General features: G+C 36.2%; 6 protein-coding genes across 6 annotated transcripts, besides 5 other annotated features; 2 read left to right on the top strand and 4 right to left on the bottom strand.

Annotated features, from left to right (window-relative positions):
- Positions 1 to 2,772: part of a repeat region (Identified by RepeatMasker using a combination of RepBase library and repeat library created with RepeatScout) that runs on past the window's edge.
- Positions 2,769 to 10,157: a repeat region (Identified by RepeatMasker using a combination of RepBase library and repeat library created with RepeatScout).
- Positions 9,828 to 12,537: a repeat region (Identified by RepeatMasker using a combination of RepBase library and repeat library created with RepeatScout).
- A 61-nt stretch (positions 12,538 to 12,598) lies between these two features.
- Positions 12,599 to 12,695: a repeat region (Identified by RepeatMasker using a combination of RepBase library and repeat library created with RepeatScout).
- Positions 12,696 to 13,228: 533 nt separating this feature from the next.
- Positions 13,229 to 14,743, top strand: UA08_08181 (hypothetical protein; the record flags this gene model as incomplete). Its single annotated transcript, XM_020263076.1, has 1 exon — positions 13,229 to 14,743. The coding sequence occupies one exon, from the start codon at positions 13,229 to 13,231 to the stop codon at positions 14,741 to 14,743; it is 1,515 nt and encodes a 504-aa protein (XP_020116552.1).
- A 56-nt stretch (positions 14,744 to 14,799) lies between these two features.
- Positions 14,800 to 14,895: a repeat region (Identified by RepeatMasker using a combination of RepBase library and repeat library created with RepeatScout).
- Positions 14,896 to 15,441: 546 nt separating this feature from the next.
- UA08_08180 (hypothetical protein) lies at positions 15,442 to 16,326 on the bottom strand (the record flags this gene model as incomplete). The annotated part of the gene is made up of 2 exons (XM_020263075.1): positions 15,442 to 15,943; positions 16,040 to 16,326. The coding sequence occupies 2 exons, from the start codon at positions 16,324 to 16,326 to the stop codon at positions 15,442 to 15,444; spliced, it is 789 nt and encodes a 262-aa protein (XP_020116549.1).
- Positions 16,327 to 17,885: 1,559 nt separating this feature from the next.
- On the bottom strand, positions 17,886 to 19,719 carry UA08_08179 (hypothetical protein; the record flags this gene model as incomplete). Its single annotated transcript, XM_020263074.1, has 4 exons — positions 17,886 to 17,946; positions 18,024 to 18,348; positions 18,420 to 19,529; positions 19,593 to 19,719. The coding sequence occupies 4 exons, from the start codon at positions 19,717 to 19,719 to the stop codon at positions 17,886 to 17,888; spliced, it is 1,623 nt and encodes a 540-aa protein (XP_020116550.1).
- A 503-nt stretch (positions 19,720 to 20,222) lies between these two features.
- Positions 20,223 to 21,740, top strand: UA08_08178 (hypothetical protein; the record flags this gene model as incomplete). Its single annotated transcript, XM_020263073.1, has 2 exons — positions 20,223 to 20,403; positions 20,470 to 21,740. The coding sequence occupies 2 exons, from the start codon at positions 20,223 to 20,225 to the stop codon at positions 21,738 to 21,740; spliced, it is 1,452 nt and encodes a 483-aa protein (XP_020116712.1).
- Positions 21,741 to 22,172: 432 nt separating this feature from the next.
- Positions 22,173 to 23,259, bottom strand: UA08_08177 (hypothetical protein; the record flags this gene model as incomplete). Its single annotated transcript, XM_020263072.1, has 2 exons — positions 22,173 to 22,667; positions 22,756 to 23,259. 2 exons carry the CDS (start codon positions 23,257 to 23,259, stop codon positions 22,173 to 22,175), a joined length of 999 nt encoding a protein of 332 aa, XP_020116711.1.
- Positions 23,260 to 23,806: 547 nt separating this feature from the next.
- Positions 23,807 to 24,728, bottom strand: UA08_08176 (hypothetical protein; the record flags this gene model as incomplete). The annotated part of the gene is made up of 2 exons (XM_020263071.1): positions 23,807 to 24,465; positions 24,527 to 24,728. 2 exons carry the CDS (start codon positions 24,726 to 24,728, stop codon positions 23,807 to 23,809), a joined length of 861 nt encoding a protein of 286 aa, XP_020116718.1.
- Between the last annotated feature and the right edge of the window lie 165 nt (positions 24,729 to 24,893).

The following is a 24,893-nucleotide window of genomic DNA, read 5'->3' as shown; positions in this document are numbered from 1 at the left end:
AATACTTTAGAAAACTAACTTAGAATCTTTTTAATTAATAGTAAGAGATATTAGTTCTTAACTATAATAGTATTTACCCTCTAGTAGTTAATATATAACTATAGGCTACTATCCTTCTTAGATATAAATAAGATAGGTGTTTTAGTAGAACTCTTTAACTTATGAATCTAGCTCTTAACTAAATTCTCTACTAGATACTTTTAAAGTACTTTTTATTCTTTTAGACTTAATTAATAAATTAAATAGTATAGTAGCTCTTTGTTAGGCTCTAAATTAATAATATAATTATAGACTATATATTTAGGTAGTACTGCTATCTATTTTTTTAAGAAAATATTAAAATATAATTCTAAGTATGCTGGTAGTTTTAAAATATTGATAGTTGCTAGTTATAGAAGATTCTTAATCTTCTTCTTATCTAGGTTAGCTTTTTTCATTATGACTTTTCTTAGGTCTATAATGTAAGTGGTCTTTTTATCTTTTATAGCTTAGTAGAGTTCTTAGACTATGATCTGCTCTATATGTGGTTTTGGCATATACTTTATAGATATGTTACTCTTATTTTTCATAGGGTCCTACTACTGTATGGCCCTATGACTTATATAGTAGAGTATAAGTTTAATTTTTTATTTAATAGACTAGCAGTAATATCATTATCTTATAATATAGTGGATATTAGGATTTACGGCCAAGTGCTATAATAATTTAAGTATAATATTATACCTTTTTGTATTAATGATATTATAGATCTGCTAGGTGCTTTCTAGTTTATCTTTTAAATTAGGAGCAATAATATTCAGTAAAGTCTTCCTATATATTAGTATTAAATGTTTATTAATTATCTTTATGGCTATAGCTGGATCTATTAAGAAATATGTATTTTTTTATGTTTATTCTTAGTTTATGAAGTTACTTTTAGTAGCTCTATTAATTAAGATAAGCACTCTTATATAGCTTTTTAGAATTTATATATAGATATATATACTAACACATAATCCTTGATTTGATTGTATAATGTGCAGTTCTAATACTATAGTAGTGTACTAGATCTTATTAGAAAGTTATTTTAAATCTCTTTTAAGTCTCTTACTAGGATCCTTGAAGTAATAGTTCTCCTTTATATGCCCTTTTTTACTATAGTAGGTGTATATTAGTAACTCCTAAGCCTTTAATCTATCCCTGGAACCTTTAATTTTAAACTTCTTCTAGGAATAATGACTGCCACAGTAATTATCCCTTTAATTAGATTTATTACTTCAGTCCAAGTTTTAATCTAAAGCCTTATTTTTTAAATCTAAATTTAGCTCTGTAGCCTATTTCTAAGCAGCTTAGAGTTCCTCCTTTTATTCTAGTATAAAATCTTTTATCTTTTAAAAGTATATTATATAGTTATTATACTCCTCAGATTCATTATCTTATTATATAGCCTTAATGTATATAAACTCCATAATTCAATCTTCAAGATAATATTTCTAATTCTCATTTGTATATATTTGTTCCAAGAGGTATTCTAACCCCTAAATATAGACATTAAATTCAGATATGGTTTAGCCTTTTTGTTACTATGCCCATTAATATTGCTTATTTATATTCTAATATAATAGTTCTAAGGCATATATAACACCTGCTAGAAAGAATTCAAAGTCTCTCTATATTATATAGTTAATCTTTATCTTATCCTTTGTAAATGTACTCTATTAGTTGAATACTTTCTAGCTTAGCCCTTCAATCATGGTCAGTATTTTCTGTTAGTTAGTACCTTTAAAGTTATAATAATAATTATACTTTATAAAATGGTATTTAATTAGAGCTTAAAGGATTCTAGTTCCTTTATGTTAATATTATTATACTTTTTTTTGAGTACCAGCTTTAGCTATTTTAAGAGAATAATTTCTATAAATGCTTATAGTCTTTTTTAATTTAATAGCTTTTCCTTAGTTATTATTTTAATATTAATTATCCCTTACTCTCTTTTTTTTTTCTCTAGATTAAAATAATTTAAATCTTTCTGCACATCGAAGCCCTATATTAGTAAGTTTATTAATAGTAAATATAATAGCTATTACTCTAGCTTTTTAAACTTTTAAAGTATAATTTATATTATAATCTTTTAGTATTATATCTTTATAGTTTTAGCCACTCTAGCTTTAAACTTAATAAGTTTATTTATTATTATTACTAGAAGATCTTTCTCTAAATATTCTATTAATAATTTTAATAAAACTATAGATGCTAGGATTTTATTTTAAGTTTCTATAATTATTAGTTCTGTAGTTATAATCTTAATATTTACCTTATTAGCTATTATTAAAAATATATTAGCCTTATCTTCCTCTTTATTATCTAATTTTAACTCTATAACTCTCACTTCTTTTTTCTTTATTAGGATCTCTTTAACATCTGAAAGATATTTAATTAAAGATAATAGATTTTTAGAAGCTTATTCCTGGGTATATAGAGAGACATATTTTAGAGTTATTTTGGATAATAATTGCTAGGCCCTTGTGAAGTGAGTAATTAGACTATAATAGGGGTTGCAAGAATGTAGCTAGGATTTAACTTTAGCCTAGGAATAAATTTGAATATAGAATATATATATATATATGCTCAGCAGCTAATCGCTGCTTTATGAAGGCCTAAGGCCATCTGTTATTATAAGGCAGTATGTGCTAAGCTGCTAGTCCAATTAGTGGCGGGAAGCCGGGTGAGGTTATGTGCCCGCTGTACTTTGAAGCTATTCCTAACTCCATCCAGGATTCCGCCTTACAATTAATTAGAATATTTATAGTCTTATTCTTATTTCTTTTGTCTACTAAGATCTTTTAATTTTAAAAGCCTATTAACTTTATTCATTAATAGCTATCCTAGCTATACTTAATAATAATCTAACTGAAGTTTTTAATAATTCAAGACTCTTAGTTAAAAGAAAAGTCTTAAGAATAAGTAATAATAATATCTTAAACCCTAGTTTTAGCAACTCTAAGTCCTAACTTGCGAATTACTAACATTAGTAGTAGGAATATTATGACTACTAATAATAGGGATATAGCAGTGTTATTACAATATATTAAGGAACTAGAATAAGCAGTGGTTAATAATAAAGAAAGACTAAGTTATATATCTTAAGAAGTTAAGATTAGAATAGTAACTTTATTTAAGAGAGAATATAGAATCCTTAAGATATATTTTGCTCAGATATAACTCTATTTTATGCATAATAGTGAATAAATTATAAGTAAGTCTAACAAAGTACTAGCAGTATTAAGCTTTCTTAATAAAGAAGCTATGAAGTGATTTGCTCTATATATTATTAACTAGTATAGTATAAATGGCAATAAAAAATAAAGAAATCCTGAGATAATTACAATGTTTTTTAGTTATTAGTATTATGAAGAAAAACTTAATTAGCTATAAGGAACTATTAATAAGAAAATCGAAGCTATTAATAAGATATAATATATTAAATAATAGACCTTAGTTAGAGAATATATTTCAAAATTCTTACAGATATTAGAAAGATTATCATAGAACAACTAAGAATTTAGAGATTAGTTTTATAAAGGACTAAAAGACAATATTAAAGACTAAATCTTAATGATGATGCTACAACCTAAAATATTTTAAGCAATGATAGAAGCAGCATTCTAGATTGATTTAACCATCTATATCTAATAAATGGAAAAAGAAGAATTTAGAAGGAACAAAGCAAATATTTATTAAAAATAAACTAAAGATAAGGATAAAGATACAATAATACAATTAAATATAATCTTGTTTAAAGAAGAAAAAGACAAACTAAAAAAGAATAAAGCTTGTTTTAATTATAAAAAACTAGATTATTTTGCAAATCAATACTAAAAGTTAAGAAAGAACTAGAAACTGGTCACTTTGGGTTTAAAAGAGTAAATCACAATAATAATCCTACTGGTTTTAATTGATAATAGCAAAGCTGACAGAATAGCTGATGATAAGATTAATTCTAATAAAGATTTAAAATAATCAGTTAAAGATGAAGAGTAATGATTAGAATGGATAATAAACTATAAATAAATCTAGATAGAATGGATATAGCAAACTGAAGAGCAGAAGACTTTAAAATAATTGAAAGAAATGCTTAGTAATCTAAGTAAGAAAGATAAAAGATAAAAGAGATTCAGTTTTAGAAGGAGTATTAAATAAGCAAGACAAGTTAGTATTAATATAAGGAAGGGATGTTAATCTTATAATTTAAGAGAAGAATTAATTAATCAGATATTTCTTGTACATTATCTTAGAAATATAAAAGACTTATTAGAAGGATATAGTAAAGATACTGATTTAGAAGAAATTAATATAGAAGATTTTAATATAAAGGATATCTGAGTAAAATCTTTATTAGAAGAGTTACTTTATACTCAATTAACATTGCAGGATAATAAGCTAATAATAATAACTTATAAAGACCTGTACCGAGAATCAGATAAAAACCCTATTAAAGAAAAATTAAAAGAAGCATGGAATGATGCTATTTAATTTTAAGAAAATAATTAGTATAGTTATATATTAGTAAATGCAACTTACTAGAAAAGATCTTAAAAGAAATGGAAAGATTATATTAAAGAATGCAGACACTATAAAGAATAGATATATTATATATATTAATGATATAGATGAATGCATGCACCCTTAATAAATATATATAAATATATATTATATGAGCGAGGACAATGCTTTTATAATGAAATGATTGAATATGTGAGAAATTACTCTTATTATTATTATCTAGCACTAGGAGGAAATTTGTATTGGGAAGTATATTAGACAATGTGTTATAACTTATTATGTGAAATACACCTTGCAGAGAAAGAATAAAAGGGATGGTTTCTAAGAATCCCAGAAGTGATTAAAGAATTAAGACTTGAATATCTATAAAAATGGATAGAATGTTAGTATGTCTATCAAGAACCCATATATCTCTATCATAATAATATTATAATTATTAAATGCGAAGCAGAAGGACTGTATGAATAGTATTATTATAATGTTAAAGAATACTTCAAATATCAATAAAAGTATTAAGAAAGGCATATAATTATGACTGAACTTATTACAATAACTATAAAATAGAAAGCAGTCAGTTAAATAATAGTAATACTGGCAAAGATCAATGGAAAAGATGTAAGAATCTTGTTAAATTCAGAAGCAGCCTATAATTATATTGGAGAAGAATTTATGAAAAAAAATAAGATTATTCACAATTTAGACCAACAAATAAGCAATAATCATCTTTATTAGTAAAGAAATAATTAGTCAAGGCTATAAAAAATAAGCACCAAATGTTATTGTAAAATCAGGACAATACACCACAACAGTTACATTTAACATCACACTAATATCAAGAGAATATTATAACGCTATATTTAGAATAGCATAATTATAAATGCAAAATCCAATAATTGACTAGACAAAAGGAATAGTAATTATTAATAAGACAAAGCTGAATACATAAATAATTAAAAAGAGTATTAAAGAAATTGCACAGCTATATAAGAAATTAGAGAAAATCCTCAGTACGCTATTAAAAATTAAAAGATTAGTACAGAAGGCAAAAAAACAGAAACAGAAGATAATATTTGCTAAAGATATTAAATATATTAATAAAGAAAATAAAGCACAAAATATAGAAAAGCCATAAAATAATCAAAGAGACTTGAGTGATAAAAATAAAATACAGATTAAGAATAATAAAATGAAAGAGATTAGGATAATCTAGCAAGCACAAACAATCAAGAAAATGAGAATTATAGAAAAAATATAGAAGATAAAACTGAAACCAAAAGAATTATATAAAAAGGAACTTATAGAAGTATTAGCAAAGTTGCCTAAAAAATATTATGAGTTTATTGAATTATTTGTGAAGAAAGAATAATGATTACTAATATACAATAAAGAATTTGAAGTATGAATTAAACTAAAAGAAGGATTTATGTTACCCTCAGTTAAGTAATATTATAAATTGAGAGACAAATTAGAATTTAAGAATAAGTTTATTAATAAGTTTTATAAAGTAATATATATATGACTAGGATATGAAAAAGTATCAGTATGATTGATGTTTAATAATAAAAAAGATATAACTAAACAAATAATTATTGATTATAGAGCACTAAATAATGGAACAGTGAATAATATGAATAAGGTGTTTTATCAAGAATAAAAAAGAGATCTTTTGTAGGGAGTAAAGATTATAATAGTCTTTAACATTCAATAGGATTATTACAACCTATGAATGGCTAAAGATGATATTTGGAAAATAATATTCTTTATAAATAAAAGATTGTTTAAATGAGTAGTTGTATCTATGGGCTTAAAGAATTTACTAGCACAATTTATATAATATATAATATATGTTCTATAGAAATACTTAAATAAATTTGTTATAGTCTATTTTGATAATATTATTGTATATTTATAAAACTTAGAAGAATATGAAGAATATGTACAACTAGTTATAATAGTATTTATAAATAAAGGATTAACGCTCAAGATTAAGAAATATAAGTTCAATATTATAACTGTCAATTACTTAGAAATAGTTTATATACTAGAAAGATTAAAAATCCAGCTAGAAAAGAAAGATGTAATACTCAACTAGCCTATCCTAATAAATATCAATAAAATATAGTAGTTTCTAGGCACAACAGAATACATTAAAAGATACTTGAAGAATTACATAGAAATAATACAACTAATCACAGAATTATTACAAAAAGATCAAGATTTTAATTAAACAGAATAACAATAGCAAGCATTTAAGAAAGTTAAGGAATTAATCAAGAAAATACCAATTCTTATACTTTATAATCCAGAAAAACCAAATATAATTCAATCAGATACATTAGGATATACATTAGGAATTATTTTAAAATAATCAAGAGATAATAAAAAATTAAGATCTATCACCTTCTACTCTAGACAATTTACCACCACAGAAAGGAACTACAATATTCACAACAGAAAACTACTTACAATAGTTAAAGCATTTAAGCAATAGAGACACTACTTATAAGAAGTTAAAAAAAAAACAGTTATAAAAAATAACCACCATAATCTAAAATACTTTATAATAATAAAAGAGCTTACCAACAGATAAGTTAGATAGTTAGAATACTTATTAAGATTTAAATTTTAAATTGAATATATCAAAAAAAAAGAAAATATTATTACTGACACATTAAATAGAAGAGCAGATTATATAATTAAAATATAACAATTATAAACAAATATACTAGTAGAAGATAAAAATGAAATTTACTATAATAATAAAGCAATACTAGCAATAACAATTATAATAAAAAGCAAAGGTTTTCACAAAAAGATAGTAGAAGCTATTAAGAATAATAAAATACTATAGATAGTACTATATAACAACAAAGCAGTAATTGAGAATAGATTAGTTATTTAGAAAAAATCAATATTAATACCATTTTTAATAATTATAGAAGTTATTCAAATAAACCATAATTTGCTGATCAAAGGACATCATAAAATTAATTAAATAGTAGAAAAGATACAGCGAACATATTATTTTCTAAGAATAAGAAAATTAATTAAAGATTATATTAAGAAATGCAATAGTTGTAATTATAATAAACTAATTAACCACTAATCATATAGAAAAATACAGATTCTAGAAACATTAACAAAAGCATAACAAAAAATCATAATGAATTTTATATAAGGCTTACCAAAGTTAAAGAATCCTATTTTAAGAACCATGTACACTAAAGCTATTATTATTATAGATAAACTTACAAAATATATTATCCTAAAGCTAATGTCAAAGAATTTAATAACATAATAATACGCAATACTGATGTTATAAGAAATATTTATAATATTTAGATTACCAAGCAAAATCATATCTAATAAAGATAAGTTATTTATGTCTAAATTTTAGCAGACAATTATAAAAAATTATGGAATAGAATATAATCTATTAACCACACATCATTAACAAACTGATGGCCAGACTAAACAAATAATTCAAGTAATTAAGCAATATCTAAGACATTACTTAGATTAAAATCAAGATAATTAAATAGAGTTACTACCAATTACTCAGTTTACAATAAATAATACAACAAATGTATCAATAGGACAAGTACTGCATTTCACCAATCTAAAAAGAATTCCAAGAATAAGTTAAAAAAATATCAACCAAGAAAGAGCATCTAATAAAGTAAACATCCAAGCAACATATATACAATTAATACATAGCAACCTGTCAAAAGATATTAAATAGGTAGAAATAAAAATAAAGAAATATTATAACAAAAAGCGCGAGGACATACCAGCACTCAAAAAGAGGGAGAGAGTTTACCTTTTATAATAAATATCAGAATTAAAAAGTTTTAATATTAAAAGCACAAGACCAAGCAATAAATTTAATATAATTAAATTTAGGCTGTTTACTATTAAAAAAAAACTCATTAATAATAATTATAAACTCTAGCTACTAGTAAAAATATAAATATATTTAATATTTCATATCTTACTATTAAAACCAACAACTAATTTAATAAATAAAGATAAAGCAGCAGATAATAAGGAATATAAAGTTGAAAGAATATTATAATATAAGTTAAAAAAAGAATATATCTACTACTTTATAAGATAGAAAGGATATAGACCTAAAGAAGATATATAAAAATCTATTAAGTACTTAAATTACCCTAAGAAGATTTAGGAATAAAGATAGAAGTATGATTAAGAAAGATAGAAGAATTGAAATTAGTATTAAGGATAAGATTATTATTTTATAAAGTAAATATAATAATAAAAAGTTTTTTAGCCTCTTATTATTCTTTTACTTATTTTACTTTCATTTTCTTTTCTATTTTTTCTAATCTTTCTAGTTCTTCAATATCCTTTATATTAGTTTGAATGAATTTGCTTATATACTTCTAAAAAAGGCTATCTTATTTCTTAAGTTACTCTAAATAAGCTACTATCTCTAGAAGCTTTAAATAAACCTCTTTCTATTAAAGGCAAATCTTATCTTATATTTTAATTAGCTTCTTCCAAGCAAGATCAGAGAACAATATATCTATATAATAATAGTTAGTCGCATAAACACACTCACTATAATATTTTAAAATTTTAGATTTTATATATAACTTTTTAAGGTCAGCATAACAAAAATAAGAAATTATAAAAACAACTTTAATGGACTTAATTCTTAAAAAAAGGTTCTTCTTAGAAATATTTTTCTTTAAAGATATAATTAGCATAAAACCACAAGATCACACATTTGGAATATTTAAGAAGCTAGAATTAATCACCTACACTTCAGGAAACACAGGCTATTTATTAAGCTATTGAGATGCCAGCCTTCAGAGAAGAGGATTATCAAAAAATCAGAACATTATAGCCAATAAATATAAAACGCTAACGCGTAGGAACAAAAAATTATCTAAAGATACTACTAGTAGAGCTAGAATATATCAGGATTAAGATTATTATAGCCATCAGAGCTAAGTATCAGTATATAACTATAATAGATATGATTAGACTCATTAGAGCCCAGTATAAGGAAATAACTATAATAGCTATAATAAAGGAAAGCTATATAAGGATACTTATTTATTATATATTTAATTTTCTTCTATTATCTTGAATTAACTATAATAACTTAAGTATATAATCTTCTATTAATCAAGATATTCATAGTCTTATTCTTATTTCTTTTGTCTACCGAAACCTTTTAACCTTAAAAGCCTATTAACTTCGCCCGTTACTAGCTATCCTAGCTATACTCGACAGTAATCCAACTGAAGTTTCCGACAATAGGATATTAGGAATCTTTTAATATACTTTATAACTAAAGATTTTTAGTATTTTTAAATATAAAATATTATTCTGATTATAAAAATTCTAAATAATCTTATAAAATATTCTTTAATTAAGTTGCTGATTTAGCTATTAATTTACTAATTAAACTATATACTGTAGTCCTTCTAGCTAGAGTAAATATAAAAGATTTACTCTATATATAAAGACTCTTATAAAAGTAATTAGAAATATTCTAGATCTCTTTATTAAGCTATTTTACTTATATATATAATTTGTAGTATATTCTTACTTAATATCTATTCTTTTATAGAATAAGATATATTTATTTTCTAGTACTTGCTTATTGTTAGTATAAGCAAATCTAATATTAAAATTTTTTCTTATAAGGCCCTCTAAAAAATCATAAATTAGTTTTTAGATCTTTTTATCTTGTGTGAAGATAATTTTATGATATTATAAATAAAGATAATAGAAATAAATTGTATACTTTATATTATTATATAACTTTTTAATAGGAATAAGATTAAAGTAAATAATCTCTTAAGATAAGCTTTTAGTTTTTTAAGATTATTGTGAGATTTGGGTTAATATTCTTACTAACTTATAGTATTTATAAAAAGATATATTAAAATTGCTAGAAATATGTGCTTCTTACACATTCTTTTTAAAATAAGTGAAAACCTCTTTATTAGGGTGCTCTAGGTGATTATACTAATATTAATAGGAAGTGATTAATTTAGTAACTTATTTTAAGTATAGAATTAGCCTCTTAGTTATATATATTATGCTTATTAATAATTCATTATATTTAGCAACAATTTAATTATAATATTTAAAGATTCTTATAACTTACACCCTTTCTAAATCTTTTTTTAAAAGATATAGAATATTATTATAGTTATCTTAATAAAGACTTTTTTCCTTGTACTTATTAATAGAAATAAGACTAATTAGCACTTTTGGGCAATATAATATATTATAAAAAACTATTAGTTGTCTAAATTTTATTTTGTCTGATATAGTAAAGAGGACCTTAATTATATTAATATTATATATTAATATTTAGTTTTCTAATATACTAATAAAGTTAATAGTTAGATTAAGATCTTTAAAGGCAATAAACTGACTTTTAATATTATAAATATAATCTTTTAAGCTATTATTATAAATAAAGTTTTCTGTAAGTATATCTTTATTAATCTAATAGGAAAAGCTTTCTTCTAGAGTAAATAATTAGCCTAGTTAAAAGTATATTAATTTATATGTTTTTAACTCTATTAAAAGTTATACTTTATATTTTTTAATAAACTTAGTTAAAAAAGGATATTTAATAATATTTTTAATTACTACTCTAGCTTTTTCTAGATTAAGAATCTAGTCTTTTTCTTAAATCTATTTATTATAATATAAGTAATTTTTTCATCTAAGATAAAGATTTCTAGAAAAAGTATATAAGTAAGATTAATTGCTTTTCTGATTATTTTTTCTATTATTTTTATTTTCTTTTAGTTAATTCTAACTAGTAGATATAAGATTTTTTAAATCTTCTTTACTAGAGGGTTTCTTACTCCTTTAAGTTATATATATTTTTAAATTTAAGTTTTTTTTAATCTAATTAGTAATCTTCTTATTAAACTAAGAGATTAATATCTTAAAGATAATATTTTTAGTGGTCTTAATTTATACTAAATAGGCTTAATAAAAGCTATTAAAGTTAGATTTAATAGAGTTAAGAAAATTATATAAAGATTACTTTATTAAATCTAAGAAACTACTAATATTAAATTTTTTTACTTTACTATATATTTTCACTTAATCTAATATCTAGGTAATAAAATCTTTGCTTTTTAATAGTCTTAATCTTAATTTGATTTATTTACTAATAATCCTACACTACATTTTTTAATTTAATAATTTAAAATAGATTAATAGTATTTTTAATATATTATAGATCTCCTTCTTATTAGAGATTAAAGATTAAATCATTATACTAACTAATTTATTTATATAAGAAAGAATAGCTTTAAGAATCTATTTCTTCTTTTTATACTCTTCCACTTTCTACTTATAATTAGCCTTGTTAATCTCATTCTTAAGATTATTAGAAATAAGAAGATATTTATTTAATTTAGGATTCTTAATATTAGAATTAATATATTTCTAAACCTTTTCTTATCTTACTCTAGTTTAAATTAGTTTAAATTAATTATATTAATATAATTATTTAATTAAATTAATTTTTTTTTAAATTATTGCTATCATTTTAACATCAAATTTATAGTATTTTAATAAAATTGCTAGTATTCATTTCCAATAAGAACTATAGATTAGTAAAAGTGTGATTTTTAGATATATAGATTAGGAATAGCTTTAATAATTAAGATTTAGCTATTTATAAGCTCTTATATTCTATCAACCAGTTCTTTTTCTAAATCAATGAAATCTAATACTATCAAGATATGCTACTATAATAATGGATTTAGCACGCTGTATTAGCTAGTATTAAGAATACTATATAATCTATATATCTAACTAAAGAGAATATTCAGGGATTACTTAAGGCCATATTTATAATCAGAATAGGGATCAACTAAGACACGTATCTGATGCCTATTCTGGCCAATTAGGTGCACCTCTGTGAAATACGGTGTTGGTTGTGGATTACATGCTGTATTCGGAATAGCGGTCATAATCCGCTGTCACTTGTATATTTGCATACCTGCGTCAGTGAGGGTTAGGGCTTTGAGCAGAAGCCCTAACCTGACAGCGGAATATATGGCATTATTTTACATATAAAATGAGCATTACCAGAAGCCCCATTAAGGGGTCCCTTTTTGGTGGCTTACTGGTCAATATTCCGTCGTTATAACCATGCAATCATAGACATGTCCAACCCCACAATATTGGTCGGTATGATGAGGTATATCAACTCTATTAAATGAACTGACTATCCCTCGGGGACTTTTTCATATCAAAAAGAATTTATTACAGACGACCCCTAGATATCTCTTAAACTATTGCGCCTTCTATAGCGTGAGCTAGAGCAACACCCGGCCATCTCGGGGATTTCCGATCTGTCTCCGTACTTGAGCACCAGTGCTTCAACAACCCAACCAGGAAGAAGCCGGGGCCTCGTAATTCTTCTATGCTGGTTTGGTTAGACAGCCGCATCTATCGGTATATGCCTTGACGTTCTGGTTTGTGCAATGCATATCATGAGACAACATGGTCAATCGTCTGTGCTGTCTCGGGATGAGCCGCTCAGTCTTGATCTATCTAATTAGATCCGGTCATAGACAGTCTCTACAAATAACACAGATGCATTACGGATTAGTGAGACAGATGGTATGAGAAAGTGATTGAATGCGGTTCCCTCCAAATTGAACTGGCGATGATGCTGTCAACACTGCTTCCCGACAAGGAGCTCACAGGAAGTTCCCGGCTCCTTGAGGAGTCGCCATTGGTTCACCCTGACGAGTTGCGCACGGCTTTTGCCCTGGCGATGTCCCACATGTACAAGAATGAAGTGCCACTATACGGGGATCTGGTGCGCATTGTGCAGTCTGGCAACCACAGATTTGTCACCAACGCCATGGGCAGTAGCAACGACAGCCTCGATCGCCTCACGCTCGAGCGTCACGGTGCAATCCGCCTAGGCAAGCCCGTGGAATTGCACACTGTGCGCCGCATCTTCGCGCTTCTCGGCATGCACGCAGTCGGATACTACGACCTCTCGGTGGCCGGTTTACCCATGCATGCCACCTGCTTTCGCCCCGTCGACACGGCGTCGCTGGCCGCCAATCCATTCCGCGTGTTCACCACACTGCTGCGGCCTGAGCTGATTCGTTCCCCAGAAGCCCACGACCTGGCCCTCCGGCTCCTCAAGCGCCGGAATATCTTTAGCCAAGAGCTGCTGCACATGCTGAACGTTGGCGAGGCTGTCGGTGGATGGTTCCGCGTCGACCAGGCCGAGATATTCATCCGTGAGGCCCTGCGCACCTTCAGCTGGGCTCCCGTCGCTGAGGCTACTCAGACCGAATATCAGCTGCTGCAGGCGGAGCACCCCATCTTAGCCGACATCGCCAGCTTCCGCACCGCTCACATCAACCATCTGACACCGCGTACACTAGACATTGATGCGGCCCAAGCCGCCATGGCAGCGGAGGGCATGCCTGTCAAAGATCGAATTGAGGGCCCGCCCAGGCGCAAATGGCCTATACTGTTGCGACAGACAAGCTTCCTCGCCTTGGAAGAGAAAATTCGGTTCAAAACGCGCGATAGCAATAGCGATCAATCATTTCCAGACGCAAGCAACGTCGAGCTTGTGGATGGATCTCATAAAGCCCGTTTCGGTGAGATTGAGGAACGCGGAGCTGCCGTGACGCCCGCAGGTCGAGCACTCTACGACCAGCTGCTGGAAAGCAGTATGCATGCGGTAGGAGAGCAGAGGACATCACCCGATGCTGTTGAAGCAGCGCTCGTCGATACGTTCCGAGCGTACCCCGACACGTGGGATGAGCTACGAGAACAAGAACTCGTATACGTCAAGTACAGCTTCTCTGGTAAGCTGCCTTCGACAGCGCAATTGCCCTCGGAGTCAGGCAGCTCCGTCATGAGCCTAATTGAGCAGGGTGTTTTTGAGACTTCACCCATCACTTACGAGGACTTCCTCCCATTCTCAGCAGCGGGTATTTTTCAGTCCAATTTGAATCGGAAGCCTCAATCGCTCCAAGGAGGTGGGCAGTCGGACGTGGAGGGCTTGGAACATGCCCTAGGATGTTCCGTTATTGACCCGGATGCTCTGTATGCTCAAGCGCAGAAACAGAGCTTAGAATCGAGTTTGTTACAGTTGAAATATCACCTCACAGCTTCTCATAAGTTATTAGATAGTGAACTTGAAACAATATAAATGAAGCGGTGAAAGGTTAAGCAACTTGGCAGCGTTGAATCAAGTTATTGATCTCACAGCGGAATATAAGGCATTGTTTACACATAAAATGAGCATTACCAGAAGTTCCATTAAGGGGTCCCTTTTTGGTGACTTACTGGTTAATATTCCGTTGTTGTGATCATTTTCCCTGCAACAAAAATTATCATAGCTTTCTTATCTGAGGCTACGGTCTAGTTTCTAGGGCCATGCTGGAAGTTTGTTGCGCTCATTAAGGACTGGTGGTCTACAAGGTCCAGATACCAACCATGATGTCGATAAAGTAACAATTATGAATATTTGCACAACATGTACGTATTTGTACATGGCGCTATCTGGTCCCTATCAAATTCGTTCAAACGCTCTTGACTGATGGGCAAAGAACACAAAACTTGGTAAGGAGTGCGTGCTCGGGTAGCAGTACTAAACTAGCATCACCCTAAGCACTAGTTTACAAAGATGACATTTGAGTCAAACTACCCTTTGCATGTGATGGCGAGCTCTTCACACCTCATATGTCCAATAACACAGGCTGTATGGTACTAAAAGTTTGTTACTATGGTTTCATAGATGTACCACTTCTTGAGTGACCTTTTGAAGATGCTAGAGGGTTCCCGCTACGAACATAGAAGAATGAGAAAGATTGTAACCGTACTCATAATACTTGAACTGTCTATAAACTACATTGTATTCCTCTCAAGCATAGGACCTGTTCGCTGACTGTCCAAATCTTTCCAGTGGGCCGGACGTCTCCTGACCACACCAGAGTAGAACCAACTCCCCATGGTAAAAACGTCATATACAGGCAGATTAACAGCCTGCTGTACCGACTGACCAAATGGGGGCATTTGCGTGCACTCAAGCACAATGGCTCCGATATCGGGATGGTCAGCAACCAGGCTCTTGGCAGCGTCGACCATTTCAGTCTCGATAGCATCGAAGCTGTACGGGCTTTGCATGCGTACAAGGCGCTGCAGATGGCCTCCGGCAGGTGCACCGCGAATATAACACCGAGCAACATTCTGCTCAGGGATTCCGAGACGCTCAAAGTGGAGCGGTCCGAGTTGTTCGGCGTTATAGGTGATGATACCAATTTTCTGATCCGGCGCCAGCCAGGCGAGGATGGAAGGGATCTGAAGGAGTGAGGAGGTTGCAACTGGGATAGGGAGTCTTGCGGCAAGCCTGTTATTCGACCATCGTAAGTCTCGTTGAGCTGATGATAGTAATAGTAATAACAATAATATACTGTTGGATCCCTTCTTCTCGAGATATACTTACAAAGGTTGGACCATGGCGAGAAAGCCACAGCTAGTGATGATACCACACGCTCCTCTCTCAGCAAGTCTCATTCCCGCACGAACGAATGATTCGATAAATTCCTCGTCATACTCGTCTTTGGACACAAGCACACCTTCCTTGGAGCCCTCGGCGAGCTCTCGGATGATGGGGAAGTTCCATGTAAGCTCTGAGAAACAGTCTCCGGCCGGTCTAAAGAAATGGCAATCAACAGCTATAAAGCCAATAGGGGGAAGGCCATCCCTATCTTCAGCTCTATAGTCGGTCATGTTGGACTTTTGTGAATGTGAATATGCATGCATGGGTTACTGTTTTGGCTGGGCGGATCCATCTTATACTATGTACATACGTCGGGTTTAGCCGCGCTTAGTCAGCACCCCGCGGCAACTTATCTCGCGCTTATCTTATCGGCGACGTATCGGAGCCCTGGAGCTCGGATTCTCCCGAACTGCATTGGGCTTTGGCCGCCGAGTACGCCAAGCAGGGGGTTATAGATATATAATATGTATGTTAGTGTAGTGTGTCTACGGAGAAGTACTTCGGAACAGAGGTCCTCGATAAGAAATATGTCCACTACAACGTGATTCAACAGAGAGATTGGTGTCTATTGCAAAAGGACGCATAACGGCTTTGAGAAATAATTGAGCTAATATGTCATAATCCATGCGCTTGGAAACTACTAAACCTAAATTAGTATCCAAATGAGTCCAATAATGTTGTTAGACCAGTTTCTGCTTGAGCTTGAGCTTCCGAAATCTCTTCCGGTGTCTGGCGTTCTAGAATTGCCGGGACAGCCAAGTGGAAAGAACAGAGTTTTTCTTCTAGTTGCCCCAGTCTGTCCATTATTTCAATTCCTTGAATATTGCTTGGCCGTAAAGCTTGTCGCGTCGCCAATGCCTCATCCCAACTCCGGTCAGGATGTCAGCAATCTGTCCAATGACATGCTGTCGTTGTGCCTCGGACATGAGATTGAAATTCTCCGTCAAGAGGCACGCCAACTTTGTATGCACGCTCATATAGGTACGTACCTCGAGGCCCTGTGCTTGCAGGATATCTTTGACAAGATTCAGGCAAATTTGAAATCGGTCGTGACTGAGATTTTTCACATCTCATGTGCTCTTTTGTGGTCCATGGGAAACTTCACTGTATAATGTATACATTCATGTATCCGTCGGAGGTCAATAGGGCTATCCTTACATGGGGCTGTCTGTGTTTTATACCCTGGTTGCTGTCTCCGTTTCCTATTTACATTATACCCGCTCTCGAAGCTAACTTGAGGCACAGCAAGATAAGTTCTAATGATGGCAGAAATTAAATGGTCTTATCAGAACCTTGATTAATTATCAGACCAATGGTTGACCTTTTGACCCATCTGGCTACATAGTGCATGGTTGCATTTCATGGTGGCGCAGCGGGTTACGACTCAAGGTAACTCAATGAGGAAATCTCAATACTAGTACACGAGCTACGATAGTTAGTTGGACGTCCAATCACTTAGATTATACATGTCTGGTCCAGATTCATAGTTTGTGCCCAGGCTCTTCACTTACCGTGGTTCTACTATCTATGCCAGCCGACTTTTTACAACATCCGAAATTCAATGGGCAAATTCCCTCGAGGATGTTATACCTTGCGCGAAAATCTAAGCGGACCAGCCATTAAGGACCATCAAGCCTAGACCATAACATCATTGCCGTAATTACCCTAAGCTATTTAGTATTTACATTCATTTCCCTATGGCTTTGATTGATTACACTGTAGTATTGCACCGATAACGAAGAATTTACTCGCTATGGGAGCCATTGCGTAAACCGATCTTCGATCAGCCTTACTGCTTCGCGACAACAGCTTCCGCCGACTTTCCTTCGCTTTCGTTGTCGCTGCTTCGACTAAATATGTGTATGGTCAGCCCTAATTCGGCCGCCCGCAAAAACAGTATACAGATGAAAAGATTAGGAATACCTACCCTATCTCCACAGATTCGGTGACTACTGTCTTGGGACGCTTGTACTGATTCCACCAAGGACCCTCGAACAAAGCGTCCAGCTTTTCCAGGTCCACGCCGGCCGTCTCAGGGACCACCAGGAAGGAGTAGATTAGGGCCAAAAAGCACCAACCGGCAAAGAAGAGGAACGCCCCCCAGTTATCAGTGCGGGAAAGGAGGGATGGCACACCCTTGTTGACGCCAAAGAAGAACAGCCAGTGGAAAGTCTGAGTCAGAGCGGCGCCAAATGAACGGATCTGGTTGGGCCAGAGCTCGGAAACAAACACGTAGGGCAATATTAGAAGGCCTGGTTTCGTCTCATATTAGCGCCTTGTGAACGGTATCAACTAAGAAAGCCTATAGGAAAATATCATTTACCTATGGCATAGCCAAATCCATGAATGAAGATGGCAGCGATAGCAGCTTGACTCGCAGCAGTAGGAACCGGCCCTGCTTGGTGGTACTTGATGAAAACACCAATATAAATATCAGAAAGCATCTGTATAGTAATGCCAATAAACAGACTATTTCGACGGCCAAGGGCGTCGACAAAGAAGAAGCTGGCAATCAAAGTGTAGAAAAATTTGCCAACGCCATACATGGCCGTGACAAAGAGACTATAAGAGGAGCCGCCGGAGACACCGACCATGTTAAGGATAGGCACCAAATATGTAGTTATGCTGTTGGCGCCGGATAGCTGGGCCAAAGCGTATGAAATAAAGGCCTGCTGAGTGCGTCGGAGATTCGCGGGGACCAGGAAGGTCTCCTTCAGAACAGCACCCAAACCTTTGATGGAATACGACGTGGCATTTCCATAAGCGGCACGCTCCTCAGCGAGTGACTTTTTGATATCTTCCAGCTCAGACTGCACACGCGGATGATCAAGGGGCAACCCTCTGATCTTCACGAGGGCCTCTATAGCTTCTTCGTCGCGGCGTGCCAGGAAGAGCCAACGCGGGCTCTCGCTAACGAAGAAACTGCCGAGGATGACGGCGGCCATGATGAGAGTCGGCACAAATATAGGAACCTGCCACTGTAAACTGCTGCTAGCCATCGTCGTAAACGCCCCGTAAACAGTGAATGCGGCCAGGAAAAGCGACAGTAATAGGACGACGCTGAACCAGCTGGTGATAAGACCACGAATCTCAACGGGAGCTATCTCCACGAGCGAGACTGGCCCGATGACAGTGAGGGGTCCGATACCGAATCCAGCTACAATGCGCCCGGCATACAAGGTCGCAATTTTTCCACGAGAGCCGACAACGATCAACTGTCCGATGATCCAGATAGCAGAGTACAGGCGGAGGGACCACAGACGGCCTACACGGTCATTGATGAAGAATGACAGAGCTGCTCCAACACCACATCCTATATATACCAGGGAGATGAAGTTGGAAACCTGGGTAGGGTTGGACGCAGAAGTAATGCCAAACTCTGCAGAGAAACCTGGCAGAGAGGGAATAGTAGAGCTTGAACCTTGGTCCCAGCCTGAGCATGCGAGAGGTTAGTTGATCTTCATGTGGAGCAGAATATGGCGACCGAATAACTTACACAGAGGGATACCAGCGAGTGCATAGATTGCCGCGGTCGTCAAGAGCGTGCGATTAGCAATCAGTGACCTTGGCGAGGTCTTGATGTTTTTGATGTACTTGGCGAGGGTTGAGTTTTTGAAAGCCATCTTTTCCACTAGAGAAGGAGTCTTCCTTTTGGTCTGTCCCCTGCTCACAAATGGGGTTGTTGGGGATGTGATTTATTGATATTACATAGAAAGGCCCCGTCTGTTTATCTTTGGGGATCAACTGGTTCCTTATCAAGCCAAGGGTGAATCGAATCCACAGCAGCGATAAGCTGTGCTTTAACAAAAGAATAGATAAATAAATAACCCGACATGCGCTGAGGAAGTATCCGGCGGTTATACTCGGTGGAAGCCGGTGGACTGTTGGATCTGATGGTCTAAACCACCAATTGGGTAGTAGAGGCATATAGTACGCCCGTGATCGTAACTCTAGAGTATAACCCTAGATGATAACCAAAATCTCTGTCTGGCTTACCGCCCTTCCTCGGGAGAACCCGAGTGCCGCTGATAAGATAGGATAAACTCCTCACATGCGCTGAAAAGGGCGTTCATCAAAGTCTATGTTCTCGCAGTTACCAGAGGTCTGTTTTTATGCAGCAACAAAAATGGCGTCTATAGTCCCGTCCAAAAAGGACCCAATTATCATTGTGGGTGCAGGAGCATTCGGCCTGAGCACTGCGCTGCACCTCGCCCGCCGTGGCTATACTGATGTGACTGTATTCGACAAACAACCATACGACGACTCGCGATACTCATACTTCCAGGGCTGTGATGCAGCTTCTGCAGGTAAGGAAACGCCAAAAGCACGGCCCCGAAGGAAGCAAAAAGCAAAGCTGACATGAGAGATCCTAGATATCAACAAGATTATCCGAGCAGGCTATGGCAAGGATGTTATTTACCAAGATATAACCCTCGAGGCCGTGGAAGGCTGGAACCAGTGGAATGCTGAGCTAGCGAGCGGCCAGACGGTGCCCCCCGGTATGACCACCGCGGACCGTGTTTGGGTCAACAATGGACACATATCCATGACCGATGGCCCCGTGTTACCTCCTTTCGAGCAAGCTAGCCTCGCGTCCATGCCCAAGAACACACAGTTCGTTAGCACCGACACACACGATCAACAAATCGCAAAGTCTCTCGGTATCAATCTCGAACCCTTCAAGCGACAAGACCCCAGCCGGCCAAATGTGGCCCTCTATGACCGTACTGGTGGTACGACATATGCCGACAAAGCCTGCCGCTTCGCGCTGCACAAGGCCCGCATCTACGGCGCCAAATTTGTCCTCGATCCTGTAGCAGGTGAGCTCAAGGAGCTGCTGCGAGGCTCTAGTGACAAGAGTGAGATAATTGGTATCCGCACGTCAGACGGCAAGACTCATCGGGCTGCCTTGGTCATACTCGCCTGTGGCGGCTGGACGCCGTCAATTCTGCCCGCCTTGGACGGCCTGAACGAGGCCACAGCCGGTTCGGTTGCGCTACTCAAAATCCCCCGAGAGTCGCCTCTCTATGACCGGTTTGCGCCAGAGAACTTCCCCAGCTGGATGCACAAGATGCGCGACGGCCACCTCGGTGGTCTATACGGCTTTGCTCGAACGGACGATGGTTGGTTGAAGATTGGCTACCGTGGCAATAAGTACACGAACCCGCAGGTGCAGAGTGACGGTCGCGAGCGCAGCGTGCCCATCACTAGGTGGTCCAAGGGGGAAACGATCAAGGCAATACCAAAGCAAGCACTGAGCGTGATCCAGGCTTTCCTCGACCAATATCTGCCAGAACTCGGAGAGGCGGGAATCCACATCTCTATGACCCGCATCTGCTGGTACAATGACAGCTTTGACAACCACCTCACTGTTGACAGAGTTCCCGGCATGGATGGGCTAATGGTGGCCACCAGTGGGAGCGGCCACGCTTTCAAGTACCTTCCCAGCCTTGGGAACTGGATCGTTGACGCGATGGAAGGAGTTGGCAGCGACAGGCCAGCCATTCAGGCTTGGAGATGGAGGACACTGGGAGACCAGCAAAGCGCTATTAATGAGATTATGCAGGGTTCGAAGGGGCCCAGAGCCTTGTCCAATCTAGCATTGGTTACGGACTCTCGCCTTGGTCGAAGTGCTAAGCTGTAAGCTTTGGCATAGCAAGCAAGTAGAGCGATCCTCCAATACACCTGATCACGCTGGGTAGATATTCAATGACGCTCGTACGATACGCACATTTGCTTGTTCTTCGTAAAGTATACTTTTCAAAGTTTGTATTTCTATCTAGTATTGGATATTTGCTTTGTACTAATTTCCACAATTCTGTCGAAATCCTTCTCCCAGCGTTGCCAGATTAGGATTAGCGTGTTCATGGGGATGATGTCTTAGGGCTAACTCCTCCTCGTGAGGCTTCACGTAGTAATATATCACGCTTTCTGCCCACCGATTTCTTGCCCTCAATATGTTCCGTTTATATGGAAGGAAAGTTTATCCAACTTCTTCTTTTCTTTTCTTTTGGTACGATGTTATTCCTTCTACCCAATGCAGTGCTATCAAAATCAATATGCTCCTTGATGAAGTTTACAAGATCTCCCGTACGGGCGAGTTCGGCTTGCCCTTCGTGTAAAGGGCTCGAATATTTTCGAAGCATTCTCTTTCAGCTTTCATAAATGCAAAATCAGTAAGGCCACCTAAATGAGGCTGGACGACGACTTTATCACTCTGTAGAAAGTACGGATCGGGCTTGGGCTCATTGACGAAGACGTCCAGTCCAGCGCGAGCCACTTTGCCGCTCTCGAGCGCGGCGATGAAGCTGGGCTCGTGGATGACGGCGCCGCGAGCCGTGTTGACCAGAAACACGCCGTCCTTCATGGCTGCAAACTCGGCCGCTCCGATCAGGTTTTCCGTCTGAGCATTCAGAGGACAGTTGAGCGACACCACGTCGGCGGTGCCGAGGAGTTCATGCAGCGTCGAGCAGTATGTGGCGTTGAACTTGGTTTCCTCCTCCGCAGGCAGTTGCCGGCGGTTATAGTACTTGATCTTCATGTTGAACGCAAGAGCCTTTTTGGCCATGTACTAATGTTTTGTTTTCGAGTCAGACCAATTATATGCAAACCAACGGGATTTCAGCTTGTATTACCTTTCCAATAGCTCCCATACCTACAATTCCGAGCGTCAGGCCCGCAGGGTCGCGGCCGGGCACCAGATTAGCGCCGGCCCTCCAGGTACCGTTGCGTGCGCACTTCTCGGCAACGGAAGTATTCCTGAGCGTAGCCAGGGTTAAAAAGATAGCCATGTCGGCAGTAGCCTCTGCCACGGCGTTGACGGTATTGCAGAACCAGATACCCTGAGAGGCCATCCAATCGACGTCGAACTCGTTGAAGCCAGCGCTGGCGGAAGTGATGATCTTGCATCCAGGGACCAGGCCCTTGAGCAGTTCCTCGTCGAAGGGCTCGTAGGGCATGGTGCCCATGCGGATGATGAAAGCGTCGATTGGGCCGTTCTTCTTGATGTCCTCGGGGATCATCTGCTGCGCCTCGGCGCGGTTGGTTGCAGGCAGCACGGAGTAGCGAAACTCCGTTCGGAACTTCTCGAGGTAGTCCTCGCCAACGAACTTGGGCTCGCCCAAGCTGACGACCCGCGGTTTGATTGCTGGTACGATGGCCATGATTATAGCAGCTTTTGATTCAAGGAAGAACAGGCTCTGATAGTGGGAGCTGGCCTCGATACGTGCGTGCTCTAATTGATATAAGGAAAGGGAAGAGAAGCGAAGTGAAAAGCAAGAAGAAAAACACCGCGTTCCAAACAAAATTAAACGGCGCGTACCGCGTGCAATGTCTCTCAATGACTTTATAGATAGGCGATAAGATCAGACATGCACATCACGGCTTCCTCCGAGGTGGGGTGAAGCTAACCCTAATTCCCTCTTTTCCACTTTTGGTCCAGAGTACTTACTAATTACTTGCGATAAAATCAAAATATAATTCTCTTCACTGACTAACTGCAACTATGACTATGTATAGATATGTTGAAGCATTGTCGCCTAATACTAATCAAGCCCAACTAGAGTTTCCGGCTCGTGACTGAGCTGTGGCTATCCATCTTCTAGAAGGACTTCTAGTAATATTAAGAAAATAGTAATAGGAGGATTTCCGGGAATTGTAGATTGTAGAGCTTGATAGGATATGATAATACTACAATCAGAACAGGTATATCTATAAAAGAAAATCACCCTTCGTCTCCTTAAGGATGCACTGATACTCAGGCACAAATTGCATATACATGACCTCGGGCGTACCAGTACCCTTCTTTGTGTACTCAGCCTCCTCCTGCGAAACGAGGGTCTTGGATAGGCCAGAGACAGCGCCGCCAATACTGGAAGGGGCCGTCGACGACTCGACCAACAGCTGGGTGTGACAGGCGCGCTCGAGAGCAATGAAGAAAGCAGCAGCCTCGGCAATGGTACCACCGCAGGTAAGGATACCATGGTTCTGCAGAATGATATTCTTGTTCTGCGGGCCTAGGGCGCGAGCAATGTTGACGCCCTCCTCGGCAGCGAGCACGACGCCGCCAAAGGCCGCGTAGACAGCGAGGTCGTCATAGAACATGCAGCTGTCCTGGTTGAGCATGTCAATACCACGCCCAAACGTGCTCCAGGCTCTCCCATAGGGGCTGTGCATGTGGCACGCTGCGTGCAGGTCAGGACGTGCTTCATGGATCGCTCGGTGGATGTTAAAGCCCGCGCGGTTCACTATCGCATCAGCACCCCCGATACGGTTCCCTTCACGGTCGATATGCACCATGTCTGAAACTGTGAGCACACCAAAGTGCACGCCGTATGGGTTTATCCAAAAGGTCTCGCGCTGAACGGGGTCTGGACAAATGTCAGCTGTCTAGATTTGCTGTAATGAAGTGCAATGTCTTCTTCTTCTTACCTCGCAAACTTATATGCCCACTACCGCCGTCCGCAAAGCCCAGCTTAGCAAAAATGCGAAAGGCGCCGGCCATCTGCTCCAGCTGCCATTTTCTGCGCTCCAGTAAAGTTTCTGGCCAGGGAATGTGATGAAGAGGCCTTTCCGGTGTTTTGGCGGGCTTGGGTGTTTGCGGCGCTTGAACAGACGTTGCTGTTGGTGACATTATGACGGGACGTATCAATTGTACGACGCTCTGGCTAGGAGTTTGTGATACCCTCAGGGTAGACAAAAACGTTGCTCTAGCATGTATCCTTGCTTCGCAACCCCGCAAGACCCGAAAAAGGGAAAGACCGGAGAGAGCCGAGGGGCGGCGCTCCTCCGCGGAAAC

The sequence above is a fragment of the Talaromyces atroroseus genome, assembly GCF_001907595.1.
Source record: "Talaromyces atroroseus strain IBT 11181 chromosome Unknown scaffold_13, whole genome shotgun sequence".
Lineage (NCBI taxonomy): Eukaryota > Fungi > Ascomycota > Eurotiomycetes > Eurotiales > Trichocomaceae > Talaromyces > Talaromyces atroroseus.
Note: the sequence above shows the minus strand (reverse complement) of the source record. Positions and strands in the feature narration are given on the sequence as shown.